Source organism: Cicer arietinum, chromosome 7, assembly GCF_000331145.2.
Source record: "Cicer arietinum cultivar CDC Frontier isolate Library 1 chromosome 7, Cicar.CDCFrontier_v2.0, whole genome shotgun sequence".
Taxonomy (NCBI): Eukaryota; Viridiplantae; Streptophyta; class Magnoliopsida; order Fabales; family Fabaceae; genus Cicer; species Cicer arietinum.
In genome coordinates this window covers 1,131,156-1,153,406 of record NC_021166.2, presented here as the reverse complement: position 1 = coordinate 1,153,406, position 22,251 = coordinate 1,131,156, and the positions used below count along the sequence as shown (strand labels likewise).

At 30.2% G+C, this 22,251-nt stretch overlaps 3 protein-coding genes across 3 annotated transcripts; 1 reads left to right on the top strand and 2 right to left on the bottom strand.

Moving 5' to 3' along the window:
• The first annotated feature begins 1,689 nt into the window (after positions 1 to 1,689).
• Positions 1,690 to 3,596, top strand: LOC105852455 (uncharacterized). Its single transcript, XM_027336691.2, has 4 exons — positions 1,690 to 1,861; positions 2,020 to 2,226; positions 2,481 to 2,541; positions 2,992 to 3,596. The coding sequence occupies exons 1-4, from the start codon at positions 1,776 to 1,778 to the stop codon at positions 3,469 to 3,471; spliced, it is 834 nt and encodes a 277-aa protein (XP_027192492.2). The 5' UTR covers positions 1,690 to 1,775; the 3' UTR covers positions 3,472 to 3,596.
• A 2,193-nt stretch (positions 3,597 to 5,789) lies between these two features.
• On the bottom strand, positions 5,790 to 7,797 carry LOC101500893 (cationic peroxidase). Its single transcript, NM_001279207.2, has 4 exons — positions 7,470 to 7,797; positions 7,168 to 7,356; positions 6,630 to 6,795; positions 5,790 to 6,553 (listed from the first exon to the last, which is right to left on the bottom strand). Exons 1-4 carry the CDS (start codon positions 7,698 to 7,700, stop codon positions 6,129 to 6,131), a joined length of 1,011 nt encoding a protein of 336 aa, NP_001266136.1. The 5' UTR covers positions 7,701 to 7,797; the 3' UTR covers positions 5,790 to 6,128.
• Positions 7,798 to 11,277: 3,480 nt separating this feature from the next.
• Positions 11,278 to 18,131, bottom strand: LOC101500265 (tRNA wybutosine-synthesizing protein 2/3/4). The gene is made up of 9 exons (XM_004507632.4): positions 17,291 to 18,131; positions 16,335 to 16,740; positions 14,871 to 16,067; positions 14,608 to 14,737; positions 13,782 to 14,017; positions 13,328 to 13,463; positions 12,652 to 12,728; positions 11,904 to 12,010; positions 11,278 to 11,776 (listed from the first exon to the last, which is right to left on the bottom strand). The coding sequence occupies exons 1-9, from the start codon at positions 18,033 to 18,035 to the stop codon at positions 11,670 to 11,672; spliced, it is 3,141 nt and encodes a 1,046-aa protein (XP_004507689.1). The 5' UTR covers positions 18,036 to 18,131; the 3' UTR covers positions 11,278 to 11,669.
• Positions 18,132 to 22,251: the final 4,120 nt, after the last annotated feature.

Below are 22,251 nucleotides of genomic sequence, written 5' to 3'. Positions count from 1 at the left end.
TTTTCTTTCCCTTGCATTGAGATCACTGTCATTTGCCTCTCTCCTTAGTCTTATGTATGCTTTGGTAAAAGACCTTAACCATGCTCTTTTTCTACCAATATACTAGTTCTTAAGCAATCCTAGTATTACTTAATTTACTTTAATTGTTAGTATTTATAGTTCTGCTTTTAAAGGGTATCTTTCATTTGACTTAATTTCTAGTCTAAAACTCGAGGTTCTAAGAGAAAATCATTTACTTAATTCACCATGGTAGAACATCAATCCTGTGCAAGCTTGGTCAATGCATCAGCATCGTGTGTTATAGAACAAGAAGTGAAGGGAGATAATGTCAATGCTATTGCTGAGATTTCAGCAGAGTTAGAAAAGGAAAGGCAGAAGAATGCGGAGCTCAAGGAAAAAATATCGATGCTCGAAGCTCAGATAAGGGAAAGAAACATTGAAACTCAAGTAACATAATTTTTTCTATTTGTACTTCACTTAAATAAGTGCTGACTTGTTTGTAATTACATCATCTAGAACATATGCACATCTCTCGGCATATTGCATGGATTATATGCAGAGGGAATATGATAACTCATTATGTTGAATTATTATTGCTTGATACTTCTAAGCTCCCTTGTTTATAATAATCAACAAAAGTTAATGTTTAGAGTGAAAAAATGACACATAGTTTTATGCAGCAAGTGAACCTTTTAGATTTTTCTGATACAATGATTGATATTCTTTTAACTAAGGGACTAATATGCTATTTCTTAAATTTGAGGAATTAAATTTACCGACCCTTGCAATTACAATTTCAAAGACCCTTGCAAGAAGCTTCAAGAATTTCAAAAGGAAGAAGATTGAAATGGAAGATGATGAAATAGAGAATATAAATATTGTCAAAAGGGAGTACAACCCTGATGATACTGAAGCCATTGTTCCTAAAGAGATTAATCCAGAAAATCCCACTTCAATAAATTGGATGAGCATGGATGATAGCCAAAATTTGTATTTTGAAAAATTTAAGGTTGCAGATTATGATGCATGCAATGATAATTATTTTGATGATATGGACAACAATCAAAGACAAGAGGAAATTTATGACACAGCTGAAACCGTTAGCGCGCGAAAATGTTACCTTGCTGATCCTATTGATGAAGAATCAAATGTAACATGCATGGAAACTTTGTCTGGTCAAGTGAATGATCCAGCAGGTATCATGAGACAAGAAGTACAAGAAAATCAAAAGACAGGTGACATGTTAGTTGTTCCACCATCCGAAAAGGTTGAAGTCAAAATGCGACAAGGGAATAAAAAGCCACAGAAGGTGGCTTTCTGTCCAAAAGAAGTTAAAAGGATAATTGAATCTGAAGCACTTGAACAAAAAAATGCTCAGTCACACACTATAAGGAAAATTATAGTTTTTGCATCACTTGGCATAAGACATGGGTGTGAAGATATTTATGAATTGAACTTCAACCATTTTAGCATTTTGAAGAAAGGAGAACCATATGTGTCTCCAATGAATCTTGGAGTAAGAGAGTTCATTTCAGCTATAACTTGTTTTTAGTTTACAATGCTACTTTTCTTTTAAACCTCAATTTTGAATCTTGACATGCAAACTTTTGGCTCAAATAATTCTATTCTACTTTAAATGCAATGATTATTTTGTTTATCTATGTATGTAGGAGCATGTTTTATACGAAAATCCGGGTGTTAGGAGGAAAATATTTTATCCAAATCGACAAAATTCAGTATTATGTCCTGTCCAAATACTTGAAGAAGAAAGAGGTATGCGTCCATCTGATGCTACATGTCCATCATGCTTATTCTTGTGCATTAAATATGGTGGAAGAACTAGAAATCTTCCTCAAAATGAGTAAGTTTTGTACTGATAATGATTAGTACTATTTTTCTAACTTCATTTTTTTATTATAAATGGTATTGATTATTGAATCTTAGCAATAATGCAGTTTAATTTTTTTATATGTTTAGTCTAATACTTACAAGTGATTTATGAACTGAGTAATAATACAGATATGTGAGGCAGGGAATGGGAAGAAAAAAACTGAAGTCTTTTGGGCCACTTATGTGTCGAATTGCGATGTTGGTTCGTGTTCGCAGTGGAAGCTTTTTCTTTAAGGCATTGGGGATTACACTTTTGTTTATGGCAGGATTTCCTGATGATCTAGTTCAGAGAGAAACCAAATACCAGAATTTAGATTTGCTTCAGAAATATTACAGGTTTTATCAAATTATACACTGCAAACTATTATGTAAAAGCCTATATGAAACCACAAGATATAGCATGAGTCTTATAGCAGCATTGCTATAATTCATTTTCATCACAAAAACATATAAAAAAGATGGCTCAAAACATTCATTGTAGATCATAGAATATTGTCACAAAATAAAGAAGAATCAATTTTTAGTGTTGCAATATTTGTGGCCAAAAGGTCTTAAACTACTTCTAAAGGCTACCTTTCTTCATCTGACAGGACTGATGAAGCTGCTGAAGGGGAGGATTTATTTCTTCAACATCCAATTGCATGCAACAATGTAAGATCATAAATCCCATACTATTCATACAAGTTCTTTATATAAGCTTCCTGCCAATTGTTTTTCTTCCAAAATATTTTGCAACAATTTTACATACAATGCATGTAACATATTCATAAAATAGCAACAATTCCACCGCACTTTATCTATTTTAAGTTTTAACTGTCTTCTAGAATCTGTTTGAATTGGCTTATTTGCGATGATCTATTGGTATAAGCACTTGTAAACTGTTTTCAGCTTATTGTTGTAAACTCTCAAGAATAACTTATATAAAAATAAGTCGGCTTTATTTTATCTTTTATTATAGTAATAACTTATATGATGTACGCTTAATTAAGTAAGTTGTTTATCCAAACGGGACTTTAATACTAAATAGCACTTTTTTTTGCTAAGCTTCCTTGTTAGATTACTCATTGCTCCTAAGCTTTCTACTTAATCTTGTCCAAGCAGGGTACTCATGAATCTCAGAATTCAACTAAAAAGACCCTTCCTGCAAAATCCAGAAGGAAAAAGCACTCTAATGCCATCATGAAGTCTCATGATTTAAAAAAGACACAACCTCAACAGCCAACACAAATGAATTCTGCTTCTGCAGCTACTCAATTTGGTTTAACTGGTTATTCCTCTGCTCCTACATATGCAATGGCACCACAGCCAGCAGCAGCAAGTACTTTTCTGCCAGTGATGTATTGGCAGCCACCACCAACTGCATTTCTTCCTGGAATGTATCCTTCAACATTTGGATACCAATCTTTTCCTTCTACAGCAAGTTACATGTCATTCCAAACAAGGCCTTATTATTACAATCACCCTACTTGCAATTTCTCCTTAGAAAAGTTATTAGAAGGAAGTGGAAAAAATGAGACAGCCTCAGATGAAACTGAGAGTGACACTTATCATAGCAGTACAAAGCATAAGCAGGGACCATAGTTTCATAAATGAATGGACTTATGGATAAAATGAAACATTGATGCTTGCTTTTTCATTACTATGAGGCTGGAAATTTGAAATACCAACCACCATTGATTGTTAATTTTATATTATCATTGTTATTATGTAACTACTTTTTACTCATTGTTATATAACCACTTGACTAATAAATAACTCTTCCTTTTTTAAGAACAATTTCGTAAATTTGTTAGTCATTCATTTACTATTTTTTTAATGTGTGGAAAAGACTTACACTTCTTTGTTAAGAAATGGCAAGAATTTTGGGACCTACATGAAACATGTGAATACAGTAACACCTATTTATAATAATGGCAAATAGGACAGTGACTCCACTACATTTTTATTTAAATGGTTGCAAGAGCATTGATGGATTTAGGCATGTAGCTGCACATGGTGCAATCAATTTTTGTATCTGTGAAGATTTTCTAAAGAATAATATATTATGCAACCATAATTTTTATGGAAACGAGTTTTTTTATAATAGTCAATATGCTTAAAATTATATTGCTTTGACGTTATTTATTTAGTTTTGTTGGAGTTTTAATTCCTCTATTTTTATTAATTTACGAAATTGATCTATTTATTTTAAAAGTTTAATAATTTTAATATTTTTTTAAAATTTTTGAACTAGATGACGATTTAACGTATTTTAAATAACATAAGATACAATTTTACGATATACAAGAATCTAGATGTGTTAATTATTATATGTCATTAATTAAATTATAAATATGAAAATTTTATGAAATTAAAAATTAAATTTTTACAATATTTTATTCTGATTTTATGCATATTAATCATTTTATATTGTCGTATCATATGACACGTTATAAAAAAAACATATCACATCATTATTTTTTAGTTATAAAATCATAGAAAGTGATCAAAATTGTTGATTTTAAAACAGAAAATTATTTTCATAAATTAATAAGATTAAAATAACTAAAACTTATTTATTTTGAAAAAATACTTCCATAAAAAATAAATGCTAGAAACACATATTTGAAAAAGAAGGCATTGCAATGTGAAATGAACATTCAAATCTATTTAAAGCTTAAAATCGATTATTTATGTTGCGGTGAATATAAAACTGTTTAATATGCACTACCATCCATCAATTTTGATTAATAGAATAGAATATGCTAAAAGAAATACCAATAATAAGTTTCCTTAGTGAAAATAATAATAAGTTGAAGAGTATATTTCTAATATTTTTCTTTATAAAAATACAGTTTATTAAATAATATGTGCACGTGTGTTCACCAAAAATAATATTAATATCATAGGTCACGTGCAGCTGTTTGAATTATTTCCTTTTATGAGTATGCCAAGTGAACGAATGTGATTTCGTTTTGGCATTTGGTCTCTTATGTACATCATGGCTAACTGTTATTTAGGATGAAAATAGTAGGACTGGATCTTATCCATTTCAAAGGAATTCAATTTGATATATTTGGTGTCACAATAATTTATTTTTACAAAGTTAGAGTCATTTATCCTGATTTTGACGATATGTACCAAAAAATGAGAATAGATAGAGATGCGCATTTAAAAATAAGTTGAGAGAAAAAAAATTTAAATGACAAATGATGCAATAAATAAGAAACATAAGCCTAAAAAACAAAGAGTTTAATTTAAAATATTTTAGATTGTCAAACATCACAATCACCTATATCTAATCATTTTAAAATTGTTATCAGCAGATTGTAATACACTATAAATATAAAAACAATTTAAATGTAGAGTATATAAATTGTATAAAAAAATAAATATGAAAAACTGGTTTGGCCCACATACTCTTATTTAATGGACCACTTGTTCGGTGGTTCCTTTTGTTCATTTCTTACCTACCCCAATTATTGTTATTTGTATTGATATTATAACCCCCAATTATTTCAGTCTCTAAATGTTTGCCTAATCCGCTAACAGCCTTCAAATGAAACTAATTTCAAAATTAAGCATTTACAAATCATTAGGACTTGTTTAACTATATGAATTTTAATTTGAAATTTGGAAAACTAGGGAATATTTTTAATATTAACAATTTAAAAAATGTATTGTGTATATTTTGTTTACTCCAAAAGTGTAGTAACAAACTTTTTCTTTTCTTTTGGGAAACGGAAAGATCATTGCTCTTCTTCATGAAACACAATAATTCACCTAACTTTATTAAAGAAATATATTAAAATATCTTCCTTTGAATTTGAACCATTTAATAACTCCTTAATTAGTCTTTATCTCAGTGCTGTCATATTTTGTACGTTTATTTGGACTTTGCAGCGTATGACACGCGTATATATGATGTGTATATAAAACAACAAATTGAATAGCATAAATATCATATAAATATAAATATAAACATCATCACTACCATCCTCGTGAACATGCCCAACACTGAGCTAGCATATTAATATTATTAAACAAATAAAATAAAAAAAGTTACATCTCAAAAGATTAATTAAAAACTAAAAGCATATAATTTATCCAATCCCCATAAGATGAACTCCACAACCTCCAAAGGCTCAATTCATTGACCTTACAAACCAACCCATGAAGACAAAAGCTTTTATTTTTGCATAATAATAATAATAATAATATCTTACATAGTCTGGAGACATTAGAATATGAAACTCCATTCAAGGTTGTTCATCAAAGTGCTGCTTGTTGGCAACACTGCATTGCTTCCTAATCTCACCCTTTGTGCCAGTAAGAGGATTGTTTTCAGATAGCAAAGTAATAGCTCTAGAAAATTCCTTGAAGAAATAATCTTGACTCTTAGCCATTTTCTTTACATAAGGTTTGGTCCTTTTGTCATGGGCTAATTGGTGATCCACTGACAAAAGACCCTTATTGTCCAAGATATTTCTATAGTAGTTGTTATCTAGAATCATGGGGGTACCACGGTCATTTCTCACGTATTGGACTGCCTTTGGGTCTGGAATTGAATCAGGGCACTTCTTTAGCATGTGTGGAATGTGTTCTGGATTTAGTGCTGGATCAACTTCTGGGTACAAACGGTGCACCAATTTCACACAATGGGTTCTACCAACACTGTGTGCTCCTGTTCAACACAATAATTAAAATCATAGCTTATAATATTTTATGAATGAATTAATGAGTGTGTATATAATAAATACCAAGCAAAGCAACAACTCCAGAGGTGTCAATTCCCATGGCACCAAATTTGTCAAGAACAGCAGAAATGGACTCATTGTGATCAGGGAGGTACTCTTCCAATAAATCCACTCTGCTCTTTCTACCATCCCTTCTTCCTGTTTTCAGAGGAATATATGGTCCTCCTAGCTGCAACAAACTCATTTTCATTTACTTCACATCAACCAATACTTTTCTTTTTTACTTGCATAAACCAAATATATAAATTACTTCTCATTTGCAATCTATTTTTATTAATTAATAATAAGTTCAGTCCTCAAACACAAATCAAAACATACATGGACTAGATCTAACTCTCCAACTACTCTCTTCAATTTAATAATAATAATAATAATAATAATAATAATAATAATAATAATAATAATATATGCAAAATTAATATCATAATACCAAAAGTACTAGATTTGTGTACCTACATAATTTCTTTAAAAAGAAAAAACAAGTACCATTCCAAATTAGGATGAACAAAGTCAGAGACAGAACAAAAAAAGATGAAATTACCGAAACAATGCCATCTCTAGCAGAAAGAACAAGGATGTCAGAACAAGAAACAACTCCAGGACACTCTCTTTCAACAGCTTCTTTGATTGTATCAATGTATCTGAAATTCCTCAAACCAAAGCTTCTGTCATGTTCTTGTTCAGATAAGCTTCTTCTTGTGGAAGTCAGCAACAAAGAAGCATCACAACTCTAAACACAAGTGAGAAAAAACAAAAAATTTCTGTAAGTCATTAAATAAAGTTTAAAACTTCGTAAAGAAAAAGCAAAAAGAAAATAATGGGTCGGAAATGAAGTTTACTTACCTGAACAGCACAGTCATGGAAAATGTTTCTGAGCCATGAGAAAGCAGTGTTCTTGTGACGCTTGTAAAGAAGTTTGACTTGTTCTTTGATGATTTCTTCAGCTTGAGGACATGATTCTTTGTAGTAGTTCATAAGAAGACCATTATCTTGTTGTGCAGAAGAAAGAGTGAAGAAGAGTTGTGGTGAAAAGGATAATAGAACCAAAAAGATGAAAGCATGGTTAGGAGCCATTGCTTTGGTTTGTGAAGTTCAGTGTTGAGTGAGTGAGTGAGTGAACTACTTGCTCTGCTCTTTCTCTTAAATAATGCTAAATGTTTTACTAAAATACTACTAGTGTTAATTAAGTACAATAAGTAGGACTCGTCTTTAATTATGTTTTCTACTTTCTATATTCACAAAATGGAATTTGGATTTACTCTAACAACTGAATTCACGCACTTAATACAGTCAGAAAACCGATGACAATTCAGTTTCTATTGAATTATCTTCAAAAATTCAGATTTTAATATTTGTTTTATAATTTGGTTATATATCAACTTCAATTTAGATGATTCATCAATTTGGTTGCATCATTAATATTTAATACGAGTAATTAAATAAAAATATTAATTTTAATATAAATATAAAAGAAAATTAATTTAAAGTAAATATATTAATTTTTTATGATTTAATTTAATTTTATATTTAAAATTACATAAAATATTTTTTTTTTCTTTCTTCTATATTAATAAAATTATCTAATGATTTATTTATTGCATGAGGAAGTAAATGGTTAATTAACAGATACTGTACATGGTAGTAAATGAATGCAGTTACGTGGCAAAGGTAAAGAGAAACAGCTGAAAGAGTGAGGTAGTTCAACGTATTTGGCAATGGCAGAGCGTGTCTACCTCTACCCTAACACTCAAACTCATTTTTTATTTTCAGTGCCCCTCATAATTAATACTAATAATGACCACGAAATTAGTTTTTTATTTAATAACCTAATTTTTTTAAAACATAATAAAAATTATATTTTAAATTATCTTATTTCTTATAATTAGAAATCTCCATTTATAAAAATTATTTTATTAAAAAAATTAAGTTTGTAATAACAAATTTCTTATTTTTTTTAAAATAAAGTTTGAAAGAAAAAAAATTATGTTCAATTTTTTCTTTTTAAAGTTAACGGATATATATATATATATATATATATATATATAAAATCTAATTTATTCATAAAAAATAACAACATAAATTTTATGAAAATTATGATAAATTAATGTCAAAAATATATATAATTAATATCATTACATAAATTTTCTTACACGTATAAAATTTTGACGAAAAAGAATTATGTTAGTTAATAATATATATCAATAAAGTTTTGCAAATGTATATATTTTGTTAATTTAAATATTCAATTAGACTCTAAGTGGAAATAGTTTTTCCGCAATATTTTTTCTTTGAAATCTTAAAAAATAAGAATACGAAGAAGAAGAATAAACTCGTGATATACTAAGGCGTCGTCATCTCGTACGTGTAAGAAAATATTGATCACATGATACTTGAGGTTACCTTCAACATTAACTTTATCGTAATTTTTATAAAATTTATGTTCTTTTATTAATGAATTTCAATGAATGATATTAATTATATATATTTTTTCATTAATTTAAAAATAATCGGACGTAAGAAGTACAGTTTTTAAAAGATTGATTCTTTATTTAAAAAAAATAAAAATAAAATTCTTAAAAAAGTTGTCATTACAATTTTAAAATTCCTTAAAAAAATTATTTTTATAAATGACAACTTTTAACTATGTTAAAAAATATGATAGTTTGATATATAATTTTTTAAAAGAGTATATTAATAAAAAAAAAATTTGACTATTAAAAAAAACCACCAAATTATTATAATCTTTAAGTCACGCAAAAACAACACCACTCTATTTTGAAAATTATTTTATTATTCTCTCAATAAAATTATTATGTTGTTACTCTCTACAAAATCATTCATTTTTAGATGAATTAATTATAAAGACCAATGGTGATCAAAAGTAGATCTCGAAATTTAAACAGTGCAGTTATCATATTAAAAAATAGAATATACAATCTTGCAGATCTAGATCAACTTTTTATCAATTAAAATAACTTTTCTTGATATGCCGTGAATTTATTTTATATTTAATATAAACATTATTTTGAGATAGAATTGTATATAATAATTTATATTTAATTATTTTATAAGAATTTAAAACAAAATTTTATAAAAAATAAAAAATAATCTAACTTTTTATTTTATTTTTAGTATTATTACTTGATAAGTATTCATTCCAAATATCATTCAATTTTCATCATAAAATAAGCAATGGGGCCAACACTTTGAAAGGAAATAGAGATGATGCTTCTCAAGCTACTCTTTCCAATAATGTTCCTTGTTTCTAAATAGAAATTAGTGTTTGTTAGCGATTTATGTGATCAAGTCCTCGTAAATAACTAACATAAAAAAATGGAGTAGATAATAAGTTGCTCTTCTTAGTAGCTTGCATCGGAGATGCTCTAAGCTACAGGAGCAGATCATAAACATAAAATGATTAAACACCATAACAAGCTATTAAGCTACAAATTAAGCCAATTAACTGCATTCACTTAACTAATTATATACTAAAAACTCATTGTTGTTGTTGTTGTTTTACGAAAAGAACCATGTTGCTCCACGGTTCAAAAAACTGTGCATACTATAATTTTGTCCATGTATGGGCTATCTGCTCATAAATTTGTAGACATTGGATTCGGAAGAAGTATTCAATAACTGAGGTACCACATGCGCTGACTGCTTCAGAAATGCACACAACTTCAACTGGACAAAAGAGGCATGTGCCCATTTCTCTCCCCAAGTCCAAGTGGGGCACTCCTATTCAATTTTTAATTAACTTCGATAGTAGTAGGTTGATTAATTATTCAATTGGCATTATCGATGACAATATCTAATTAAGAGACTTGCTTAAGCCATAATTCAATAAGAAATCATATTCATTAAAGTTATTATTTAACACTTTATTTGGTTTAGAGAAAAAAATTAAAAGATAAAAGAAAAGAAAGTAGTACCAAATAGAATAGAAAGTGAGATACTATTGTTTGTAGATCAATTTCATAAATAAATAATTTTCCTGTTCATACACTTCACTTGCCAGCTTTCCAATTATGACTTAGCACTGAATGATAGCAATTGAAGGTTATAATTCAAAAAGAAGTAAAAGTTGACAATCCCACACAACTCACTCATTGTAATTAATGCAATAATAAACCAAAAACGAACTACGGTTTCTACGATAAGATGGAATTTCAAATCGAGGAAAGTGCAATAGCACAAGGTCGATAGCGATAAGGCTAGTATGCTTTTTTAAAGGCTGAGTAAATAGAACCAAAACTGGAAATTTTGCCAAGTACTTCAGCTACGTTTTGGGCCCACTTTCCAACTGTATTCCATAGACCTTAATTTGATGCTAGTTATACCCACCCGACGGATTAATTGAACAATCACCAGTTCCTCTTCTGGTAATTTGATAAAGACAATCAGACATTATATTATGAGTTCAGGAGTATTCTTTATAGCATCAGACAGCCAGATAGCTATCAAGTATCAACTATAGGCTGATCAGTAGTCTAAAGCACCATTAAATTAAATGGTTGTAATACTCCTCCTTGGACTCGACTTGACACGTAATAATATCATTAAAAACAATAATTCAATATTTTATCTTATTAAAACAAATATTTGTAAATAAATAAATCTTTCTTATAGAACTTTAAGACTAAGATTATGGTTAGTTTCAAAAAATAAAAAAGTAATTTGGTTGAGTAACTTCTAAATAGTTTACTTTATCTAACCATAAATAAATTGTAAAATAAAAATACATAAAACCAACAAAGCCTCAAGGCATAACAGTTGTCGCTCACGACACTAAAAATGTATTAACATTGATTACTGTAATAGTATGAGGCAAAAGTTGAACATCCAGTTTGCCACCTCTCCCATATGCAATATTTACCAATCCGACCAAAGGTTGAACAGGATTTCATGAACTTTAGACATCCAGACTCAGCATTTCAAAGGTTGGCCGGTTAGAATCTTTGTATTGCATATTAGCACTCGTAATGAAGTTTACGTCAATTGCATGTTAAAGCCAATTCTTAACCTCAAATGCTAGTCCATTTGTTATCTCTGGATCTGTCTGCATCTAACATCTGCGACAACGTGGCGAATGTGTGGAGCATACCATTTCACCCTTTCAACATGCTCTACAGAAACCTCCCAACAATATCCTGAAAGAATCACAATGGTGTGGACTAATCAATAATTACTTTCAAAATTAGATCTCAAGAGTTGCAGTGGGAGTGGGAAATAGTAAACGATGTGTAATTTTAAAATTCATAAAAGAAAAGATGCTACCTTCAGATCTAGCAATTTCAGATATTGACTTTGATAAATGATCAGTCCACTGACCCTCCTCTGAGTCCTTTGTATTCCCATGAACATGTAATGTTCCACCTTCTTTCCTGCAATGTTGATTCCATGAACATGAATGAAGCAAAATTAAGCCAGTAATATCCACACAGAATTTTCTCCATTGTCCCGCTTGGAACGCATGATTTGTATATCAATTCAGATTTCGAAGATTTCATTACCATCAACAGAAGTAAACAGTCATAAGTTGGAAATCAATTAGTGATATACATAGATTTCAATCAGGCAAGTAACAGGATGATATGTGAACCAAACTTTAAGATCAATACAATCGAAGTCAGTGGAATAACACCACTTAAGTCAGACAAGCCAGTTTAAAAATGTTTTTCTATAATAGAATACTAGGCACCAAATATGAAAGTTTGTCCCCAATTTTATTGTCCAAGTGACAACACTTTTAGAGAAATACAATAAGTTCGAGAACTCAGTGCCAGTTATTTCAATGTCAATCATCGGGGATACTCGGCTATTGAGAGCAAAAGCAAAGAAGAATTTTCTGGCCAACAATGCCACAAACAATAATAGTATTATGGGCGTGGAAGCAAGATGTCGTCATCAATCAGAATTTAGTCAATTTATAGATTCTCATGGTGCCTAAATGCTGACAACAAAGTAAGTCCAGTTAAGTATGTTGAATTGAAATTTGTAAGGTATGTATTAGTATCTCAATTACCTTAAAGCCCTCACAGCGGTGACCCAGCTACATTCACTAGATGGAAGGAGACCAAGACAGACTCTATCAGCCACACCCTGAAAATGAAAAAAATCAACATACTTGGTTAAGTAATTTCCTACTGCATATATCAATGGGTCCTAAGATTCGATAGACCTGTAGGTATCATGACCATTTGTAGTCAGTTTGCAAACTGACTCATTGAAGAAAGTAAACGACAGAGTAAATAGTTTACCGACCCCACATTTCTTTCCTTTTATTTATCTTTTAACCAAAAAACAAGGGGATAAAATAACTCCTTTTCACTTAATCTTCTTTTCCTCCAAACAAAATACAACCCTCACTTTTATTTCTAACTTTTCTTCCATTATTCATAAATTGGCCAGGTTAAATTAACACCGATGGGCTGTCAACACTAACATTGGGTATCTTTGGCTCCTTCAAGAAACAAGAGAACTGCAGTGAGTTTACTGCTGCATAACAGGGAGTATGATAAACTTTATCTACAGCATACAAGTATAACATGTATGCCATAGATAAAACTTCAAAACCAACAGGGTGATGCCATGTCTCCTCGCTAAGGACTGGATGGTTTAAATTAATCACAATTAAAAGAAAGCAATATGTAAATACAGATCTTTGTTTATAGGAGAAAATACACAATATACCAGTATACCTTGGGAGCTGTATTTCGATTATCTCCTTCAAGTACGATACAACGGTCAGAAACAGAATTTGATTGTAGATTATGTCGGAGTGCTTCTATGGCATGGGGATTCCACTCACAGGCATAAACAAATTTTGCCTGGGCCCTGAATATTATTAACTGATAGAGATTAATATCGATAATATTAAAAATAAAAACCTCAGAAGCAAGCAAACCTGAAACCTCAAGAGTGAACTCCCATCCCCATAAACAAATGCAGATATTGAGATCCAGATAATGTATTTTGAAAAGTTAGATCACCAAATAATTGTGGCAAAAGTGTCCAAAAAAAACGAAAACAATTGTTTCCACACAGCACGCCATAATCTTGTCTGGGCAATACTTAAAATTTTAAGACGGCATAATAATATAGTTAGAAATTAGGTATAATGCACAACCCTGCCTGTTCAAACAGACAAAATACCTGACAAGGAAAGGTAGCACAAAGTAGCCAATGCCCGCAAACAGATCAACTATAACCTCATCTTTGCAATCCAACCTGGCCATCCGGAGCTTCTCGGAAAGATTACCCCATGAGAACATGCATTTTGTAGCATCAAAAGAATAGAATATTCCATTTTCTCGATGGTTGACCCAACCATCATCTCCAACAAGAATCTCTAATGTACTGTCTCTTGTACCAGTTGCAGCAACTGGGCCCTATAATAAACCAAACCAGCTTACTTGTGTCATAAATGAATGTATTCACTACAAAGCTATTGCAGGCATAGTTAAAACAACTTTCTGTTAAATAAACTAAAGCTCTAAGACAATTGCCCTGGTATTAAAGTATTACAAGTAACAGCAAGATTTTTTCCTTCCAAAGATCAACCACAGCTCAACATTCCTAGCTTGCAAATTAAAAAAACTAAATGTTAAGTCCTTTTGTAATTTTAGCCTTCAGCCCTTCATAACTTGTCTAAACACTGGTTGCCCTTATCTTGGAAAAATATTTTAAAACTAGATTCCAACCTAGATGAGCTTATAGATGTACATTTAATAGAGACATATATCTTTTAGCGTTTCCATTTCATTTATAAGTGGTAATTTAAATATTTCATATTTACCAAATGTCTTCATTAAATATATTCTCTCATCTTTCATACATTTTTTATACATGTTGCATCTTCAATACTAAAAATTCAAAAATATTGTCTGTGTATTGAGGAAAAAACATTAATCAGTATGATAAAACCCGGGCAGGAAAAGCACAAAAGCAAATTTATGTTTTATTTATGTATATTGATTACTTGGCGAGCAAGACGATGAGCCTTAAGTGATTTGGCAACAATTGGCCAGAGCTCTTCCGCAATAGAGTCCCACAAAAAATTCTTGAATGAAGTAGCTGGAAGTATAACAATATCACCAATCCGATCCCACCTGGAAAACATTAAAGATTACTACAAAGCAAAAGACTAAAAGGATTGCATCCAAGAACAAAAACCGTAAATGAATGGAAAACATGCACAAAGTTGAAAAGCAGGTTGCATAGAAGCAATCTTAACAAAAGAACCTTGCTGGCAGTTCCTCTATAAGCACAGTCGGTAGGCCTTTTTTCTCAATCAAAGACGTTACTGCTTCAGTCATTACTTTCAAAGGAGTCATTACAGTTTTTTTCGCTTCAACAACCTTATCTTCCAGCATAATGGCACCATATTCGTGGAGAAGAGTCAGTGCTTCAGAAATAGATAAATTATTTAACAAGTATCCATCTTGCGTAAGTGGTTTTGAAAGTGGAATTTCATTTTCACCATCAATTGCATCTCTTGAAGGATGACTCCTTTCATGAAATACAGCAAAAAGCTCTTGATGGACAGGAAAACAGATATGTGCTCCACCCTCTTCAGAGTATGCCTTCTTCCCCAAGTCTAACCATCCAAATTTCTTCAATATATCTTTACCTTGCTTTGCATATTTCTTTTCTAGTTGCAGAACACAATGTGATGGAATCGTCGGACTTTGACCATTGATGTGAGACACGTTATCATTAAAATATAAACTTCCATTTTCAGATATATTTGGTAGCTGTTCAAGTTGGGGTCCTTGAGAATTTTCAACCTTATTTCCTTTCATCCCTCCATGTTGACCAATTATATGCTGTTTTTGATTTTTGAAAGGCATAAAATCATCATGTGAGTGCATTAATCGGAGCATGCTGACTTTTGCTGGCTCACTGAATTTGGTTCCAAATGCATAGCATGATGCACCGCCCCCAACTATAACAAGATCATCACCGACGACATTGGCGGTACTACGTACAAATAAATCTTTACCAACAGAATTAAGGGTAACATGTTTCCATATATGAAGCTTCAAATCAAGTAAAGCCAACTCTTGATAATGCTGCGTTACTGGACAACCACCAAGAACTCCAAGATGATTCTTATAGACATAAATTGAGTGGGAGAACCTAGGATGTGGGTTCCTTCCAGCGGTTATTTCCTTCTTCCACTGACCTATCTGAACATCAAAGCTATACAAATCCCCAAGTGCTTTCCCACCATCGTATCCACCAAACATAAAAATCTGAGAATCTGATGCTACCATTGCATGAGAGTGACGAGCACAAGGGCAATCCCCAGAAACTGGAATTTCTTTCCAGTGTAAATTAATTGTATCGAGAATGTAAAAGGAGGAAAAGATAATATCATTATCAAGTCCTCCAAATACATAAATCTTTGAACCCATTACAGCTGCAGCATGTCGATGCCTATCCAACATGAAAATATTAACATTAACTGTGAACATAATATTGTCAAATCAAGCACAGAAAATAAAGTTACTACACCTTATAACAGTGTTACAATATACAGCTTAATAAGTTGTATGCACATGAATTAACATATCATTAACCTTAACTAACAGAAGTAATATATATTACTAGAACACAACTATTATTTCCTACTGTATATCGCTCGGTAAGTGGCTTTCGATGAGCTGGTGCAAGCAATAACAGACGAACGTAGCAAAGTATTACCTGGGAGGAAAGACACTGCCACCACATTGAAGTAACTTCCAACAATTCTTAGTTGTATCGAAACTCCATACATCACTCAGAATTTTATCAGGACCGGTCCGACCTCCAATCACAAACATCAAATCTCCAACCAAGGAAGCTGTATGGCCTAACCGCGGAGAAGGACAAGCTCCTCCAATGGTGTTGATTGTCTCAAGATTGCCAGAACATGGATCAAGTAGCAACAAATCATTTCTTCTAGCATGTCTCCCCAGACCTCCAAAACCACCACATACAATGACTTTCTTGTGGTCGGCATTATCCAACGCGCAGGCGGAGTGACCCCATAGGAAAAGTTTCTCCACTGGCTCACCAACAATTTCAATATGGGCAATTGACAAAGTACAACCAGGAGAACCCACAAACCCTGCCAACCATTCAAAGATTCAGACTTTTTCGATTGATATTAAAAGGAAAGTTGCCCTGCAATCAGATGCATATGGATATATATATCAGTACTGATTTGAATTTTAATGACTCTGGGATATTCATTCTAACAGCGACACTGACATACATAGCATATATATTATTTACAAACTTGATACTCTAAATTATACTCCGCCAATATCGTATTCAACATAGAGCTCATAATAGTCTAATCAAATGGCACCAAGGGGATCATTTAGGGCCTATTTGGATTGCCTTGTTTGGGCCTATCTATAGGCATAAGTACTTGTGACTGTGGGACTATTTCGGAGAGCTTTGTGAAACAACTTATGATGTTTTCGGCTTATTTTCATAAGCACTTCGGGATAGCAAAAACAGTTTAACTTTAAATAAAGCTTATACATAAGCACTAAACACTTAATGAAGCTGCTTATTAGAAAAGAGCCTTAATCATATAGTTCAAAAAAATAATTAAATTTTACATTTGAAAAATGTTGACTAAAGAAACAATTTATCATCCACTGAAATACCTGAAGAGGTTTCGGAAGCATTCCCGTTTGTCAATTGAGATTGATCATCGAGTTGAAGGTGACTGCAAACAAGCTCTACACCATTCGTTTGCGACAAACGGTTACAATTATCCTCAACTATTGCTCCATTGGACTGCAACAATCGAAGAAACCTCTCAGTTCTATTCCTATTCGCTTCCATTTTATTGTTCGCAACTTGAACAAGGTAACGAACATACTCAGGCGTAACCATAATTTTATGTGTATCTCCCAACGGAACTTCCATGCGTATCGAACAACGAATAGCAATGATAACGCGCTTATTAGCATTTGTAATTCCAGATTCTCTGAAACCGGAAGAAATGGCGAGAGAAACGAGTGAATGAGCAGAAATTAGGTCTTTGCACTCGATAGCAATAATGAGAGGTTCGAATCTGAAAACGAGTTCGGAAAGAGGTGACTGAGTTGACTCGGAAGAGAAAAGGAGTGGAATGAGTGAGTTCGGATCAGCGGGATGGTGTGAAACGAATATCCATGAGCCGCCTTTGGCTTTTTTCTTTGTTTGGGGAGATGGAATTGGAGAGATGGGTTGAGAGAGGATGGAAATTCTTCCGGAGCATGAACTTGTGGTGAAGTAATTAGGGTTTTGGTTGAGAGTGTTGATGAGAGGGATTATTGGTGTATCTAATGAACCTTTTGGTGATTTATCAGATTCTGTTGAGTTCAATGAAGCTAATGTTGTTGCTTTTCTCTTTTCGAAATCCATTCTGTTACTGAGTTAACTCAACTGGTTAGTCTTAAACCCAGCAAAAATCTCTGAGCTAAAAACCACACAGGAAAGAAGCCAAGACGAAGGTAGTGCGTGAATAATCAGACTCGGGTTATGACTTTTAATTAAATGGGCCAAATATTATACTAACCCATTATCAGCAGTGTTATTTGCACCCCTGTTTTTGCTAGTACTTCTAGTAACTTTTTTTTTTTTTTTATGTTCCAAGTGAATCATCATTTTGACTTGACTAAAATATCGATAAAAGAGCGTATAAAGGAAGAGTTTGTCAAGAAACGTAGAGTTCTTACAAAGCAAAATATTGACACGGGAGAGTATTAAAGTAAGGTATCCATTAAAAAAACTAACCCTTCTATTACTATTAAGAATATGGATTGCAATTATAACAAATTCATAAATAGTACAAAATGGTACGAAGACAACTATAAATTATGTTTCTTGGAGTTTGAAGTTGAGTCTATGCTATCGATATCACCAATGGTAGAGTGACGAAAAAATTTATATAAACTATTTTAGTTCTATTTTTAAAGAATGTTAGACAAACAAAGTTCATTATTTTCTTTCTCGTGTAGTTTTAGTAATAGAGGTTAGAGGTGTAGTTGTGTGGACAAATAAATTTTGCTAGAGATAGTAATACTATATTGTTGTCGGTGTCAAGTTGAATAAAATAAATAAATCTTAAACAACACATAAATGAAAAGATTTATTTTTTTATAGATTTGTATAAGTTATTTTTATGAAAATTTACTTAAAAATAATATTATTTATTTTAAATTCATTTTTTATATACTAAATAAGTAATTTAGACATTTATTATTAAAAAAATTAATACTATAAAAATCACATTTTAAAAAAAAGTTGATATCTCAAATATAAATTTGATGAGACGTTTTTTAAAATAATTTCTTATTTTAATCAATTTTTAAAATTTAATTATTCAAAAACAAAGTTATAAGAGAATTAAATATTTAAAATAAATTTTTATAATAAATTATTTAAATCAATTAATTATTTTAAGTTTTACCAATTTAAAAAAGTTATAACAAAAAGATTGAATACTGTAAGAATTATTTTTAAAAAAAAATTGTAAGAAATAGACTCAGAGTCTTAGGTATTTTGACAAAGATATGATATATAAACCACTTGTTTAGTTGATTTTAACTTAATGCGATGATTTCGTTCTCCTAAACTCCTTCGTGTCCCAATAGTTGAGTGCAATATAAGCGCATCTGAATGAAAAAAAGTTTTCTTCTAAGGAGAGTCTACGCTTATATGAATGGATGGAGTCAAAATGGAGGAAGAAATTATTGATGTGTCAAATTAAATAAATAAATTACATTAAAATAAAAATATAGATGTTGAACATAATAACTAAAATAACAAATATATCTTATCCATGCTAATTATGTTACTCTTAACTCAATGTTGAACACCCTTGTGAGTTGTGACCCAATGCAGTGGTTCTATCTATTTGAATATTTAAAAGTATATTGAGATAAAAAAACATTATTACTATATTGAAGTTTCCCGTATAAAATCGGTAAAAACAAAAAAAAATCCTTGAAAGAAAAAACAAGATTGTTAAAGTCGAGCTTTGTACTGATCGGGCTAAAGATTAATAACATCTCCTATAAATATAAAAATGAAAGAAGTATAAAAATACAACTTTATCTTTATTTAAATTTTTTTTTCTCACATTCTTATTTAAAAGTGAACAATTAATTTTTTTTTTAAAATAACTAAAAAAAAACACTATCTTAATAAGAAATAAATAACTATTTTATAAAAATATACTAAAACAACTATAAAAAATACAAATTTATATTACTTATTTTTTGTCATGTCTTTACTTGATAATAAACAAGAAAACTTAAAAAAAAAACTAAAAATAGAAATAAAACTAAATTTTTTTGACAAAAAATATACCTTCAAGAGAAATAAATAACGCTACCAAAAAATTAATATTTTCCTCCTCATTTTTAACCATTGCTAAATTTTAAAGGATAAAAATGATACTTATTTCATTTAAATTTTTTGCATAATCTTTTATACTACTTTTTTAATAATCCACTATCAATTTATAAAAAGTAAACACTAAAAAAATTATATTACTATCCTAATTAATTTTATCATTTGATTATTAATTGGGCAGAGAAAAATAATTAAGCATATTTAAAACTTAAAACTGAAACAAAAAATGCAAAGAGTTATAAAACTGTCCTCTAAATAACTGCAAGCAAAGAGGAACTGCAAAAAAATAAAAAAAAATACAGACATCACTTGCTATCCTCTAAATCAACTCAATAAATTTGTACCCAATTTCTATTTTCTAATATGTTTTCATTAATTATTTTTTGAAATATCTCTTAATTATCCATCTATGCAATTTGAGTTCCAAAATTCAGGAAAGATTTAGAAAGAGAGATAAATTACGGTAATGATTAGATTAGTGAAGTGGGATATGGATATATCAATATAAACAACAACACTAACAAAAAAAACATAACATTGTTCTTTTTATTTTAATACTACCCAAAATTATTTTACACACAGATGGAGACTACTCAACTACTTTAATTTTCATACATATTTTCTTTTGTCTGTTAAATTGTATTATTGTTATATTTATTTAATTTATTTTCATTATTTATTATTATTTAATTTATATATATTATTAGTGTAATTTTTTTTATTAATGTACGAAAAATATAAAGAAACCTCTTAAGCTTTAGGTTCAATGAATAAATATAGATATTTTTAAATTAAATATTTTGTTTGGAATTCGAAAAAAATATATTATAAATATACAAAAATAACGATAGAAATTTTATTTAAAGTTTAATAAGCTGCATATAAAATACCAGTACACATCACCCTTACATCAACACAAGTTTTTTACTTATTAACCCGATTAAAAGTAGAACAACACCAAATAAATAAACTTTAAAATAAAACTCAAGTTATTTGCATCCATCCAAAATAGTTTAAGACGACGTGGTACATTTTGAGCTACGAATTCCTCATTTTATCTAGTAAGATAAAGCTTGAGGTTAAAAGAGAGAATAAAAAAAATGTGACTGTTACTGCATAAAACTACGTGTACCTAACAAATATAAATAAACTATGTGTATATAAAAATTATAAATATAAATTTCATATATAAAAAATATATAAATTACAACTGTTTCAAAAATTTATTTATTTTAGTTTGATTTCTATGACATGTCACTCGCATTATTGTCTATGTGGACTTTTTATGCATGTATTTAAAATCCACACCATACCTCTTAAGAAAAATATCTCAATACAGTGATTAATGATTAAATTATCTGATGTTATATAATTTTATGGATATTTTTGCTTACACAATAATTCAACGATTAAAATAGTAAATATTTTACAAATAAATGAGTAACTAAAAATATTAGTATTTATGTAATTTAATCATTAAAATTGTTAATTTAACCCCTTAAATTTGTAGAAGAACAATTTAATCTCTTAAACCAAATAATTTTAATAGAAAAAAAAATCATCAAAATTTTCACCACAATTATAAAAGTTTTGATGTAGCAAAAAAAATATAATTAAAATTAAATTAATAAGTATGTTTTTATTGGTTTTGATGGTTGTTTATTAAAATTTGTTTTATCAAGAAGACTAATTTGATTCTTCTTCTATAATTTAAAAAATAAATTTACTATTTTGTAAGGTTGAAATGATCACAGTTAATCAATATTTAGAATTTTTAAAGACTAAATTGCTCATTTACTAAAAAAAAGAAGTATATCAAGAGTCAATAAATTGTTATAAAACTGAGTTACTGATTAGAAAATAGTTAATGCGATCGCGTTTTCCTTTACTCTATAGGTTTTCAAAAACCTTCAATTAATATATCTGAAATCACACCAATTCAATTCTTTCGGTTGTTGTTAAATTACGCTTGTGGGAGAGAAATCTACCATATACCACATAATACAAATAGCGCAAGCCCAGCTCGAAAGCAAAACGGCGCAAGCCCAGCTCGAAAGCAAAACGGCGCAAGCCCAGCTCGAAAGAAAAACGGCGCAAGCCCAATTTTGACCAACGGCTAGTATTCCTATAAAGTAACATTTTTAATTTTAAAAAGGCATATTAATCTAACGGCTCTATTTCGCTTATCATTTAAATTCTTGCCTCGAAATATAGCCGTTTC

What these genes read in the sequence shown, in the direction of transcription:
- LOC101500893 (NM_001279207.2), bottom strand. Translation starts at nt 7,700, where the DNA reads ATGGCTCCTAACCATGCTTTCATCTTTTTGGTTCTATTATCCTTTTCA. An exon ending in CTAGAGATGGCATTGTTTCG is followed by an intron (nt 6,796 to 7,167) that starts GTAATTTCATCT and finishes AGTTTGTTGCAG; the next exon opens with CTAGGAGGACCATATATTCC. An exon ending in TGGAGTTGTTGCTTTGCTTG is followed by an intron (nt 6,554 to 6,629) that starts GTATTTATTATA and finishes TGTGTTGAACAG; the next exon opens with GAGCACACAGTGTTGGTAGA.
- LOC101500265 (XM_004507632.4), bottom strand. Translation starts at nt 18,035, where the DNA reads ATGGATTTCGAAAAGAGAAAAGCAACAACATTAGCTTCATTGAACTCA. An exon ending in ATCGAAATACAGCTCCCAAG is followed by an intron (nt 12,729 to 13,327) that starts GTATACTGGTAT and finishes TTTCATTTTCAG; the next exon opens with GGTGTGGCTGATAGAGTCTG. An exon ending in TGAAATTGCTAGATCTGAAG is followed by an intron (nt 11,777 to 11,903) that starts GTAGCATCTTTT and finishes TGATTCTTTCAG; the next exon opens with GATATTGTTGGGAGGTTTCT.
- LOC105852455 (XM_027336691.2), top strand. Translation starts at nt 1,776, where the DNA reads ATGCGTCCATCTGATGCTACATGTCCATCATGCTTATTCTTGTGCATT. An exon ending in AGAAATCTTCCTCAAAATGA is followed by an intron (nt 1,862 to 2,019) that starts GTAAGTTTTGTA and finishes GTAATAATACAG; the next exon opens with ATATGTGAGGCAGGGAATGG. An exon ending in TTGCTTCAGAAATATTACAG is followed by an intron (nt 2,227 to 2,480) that starts GTTTTATCAAAT and finishes TTCATCTGACAG; the next exon opens with GACTGATGAAGCTGCTGAAG.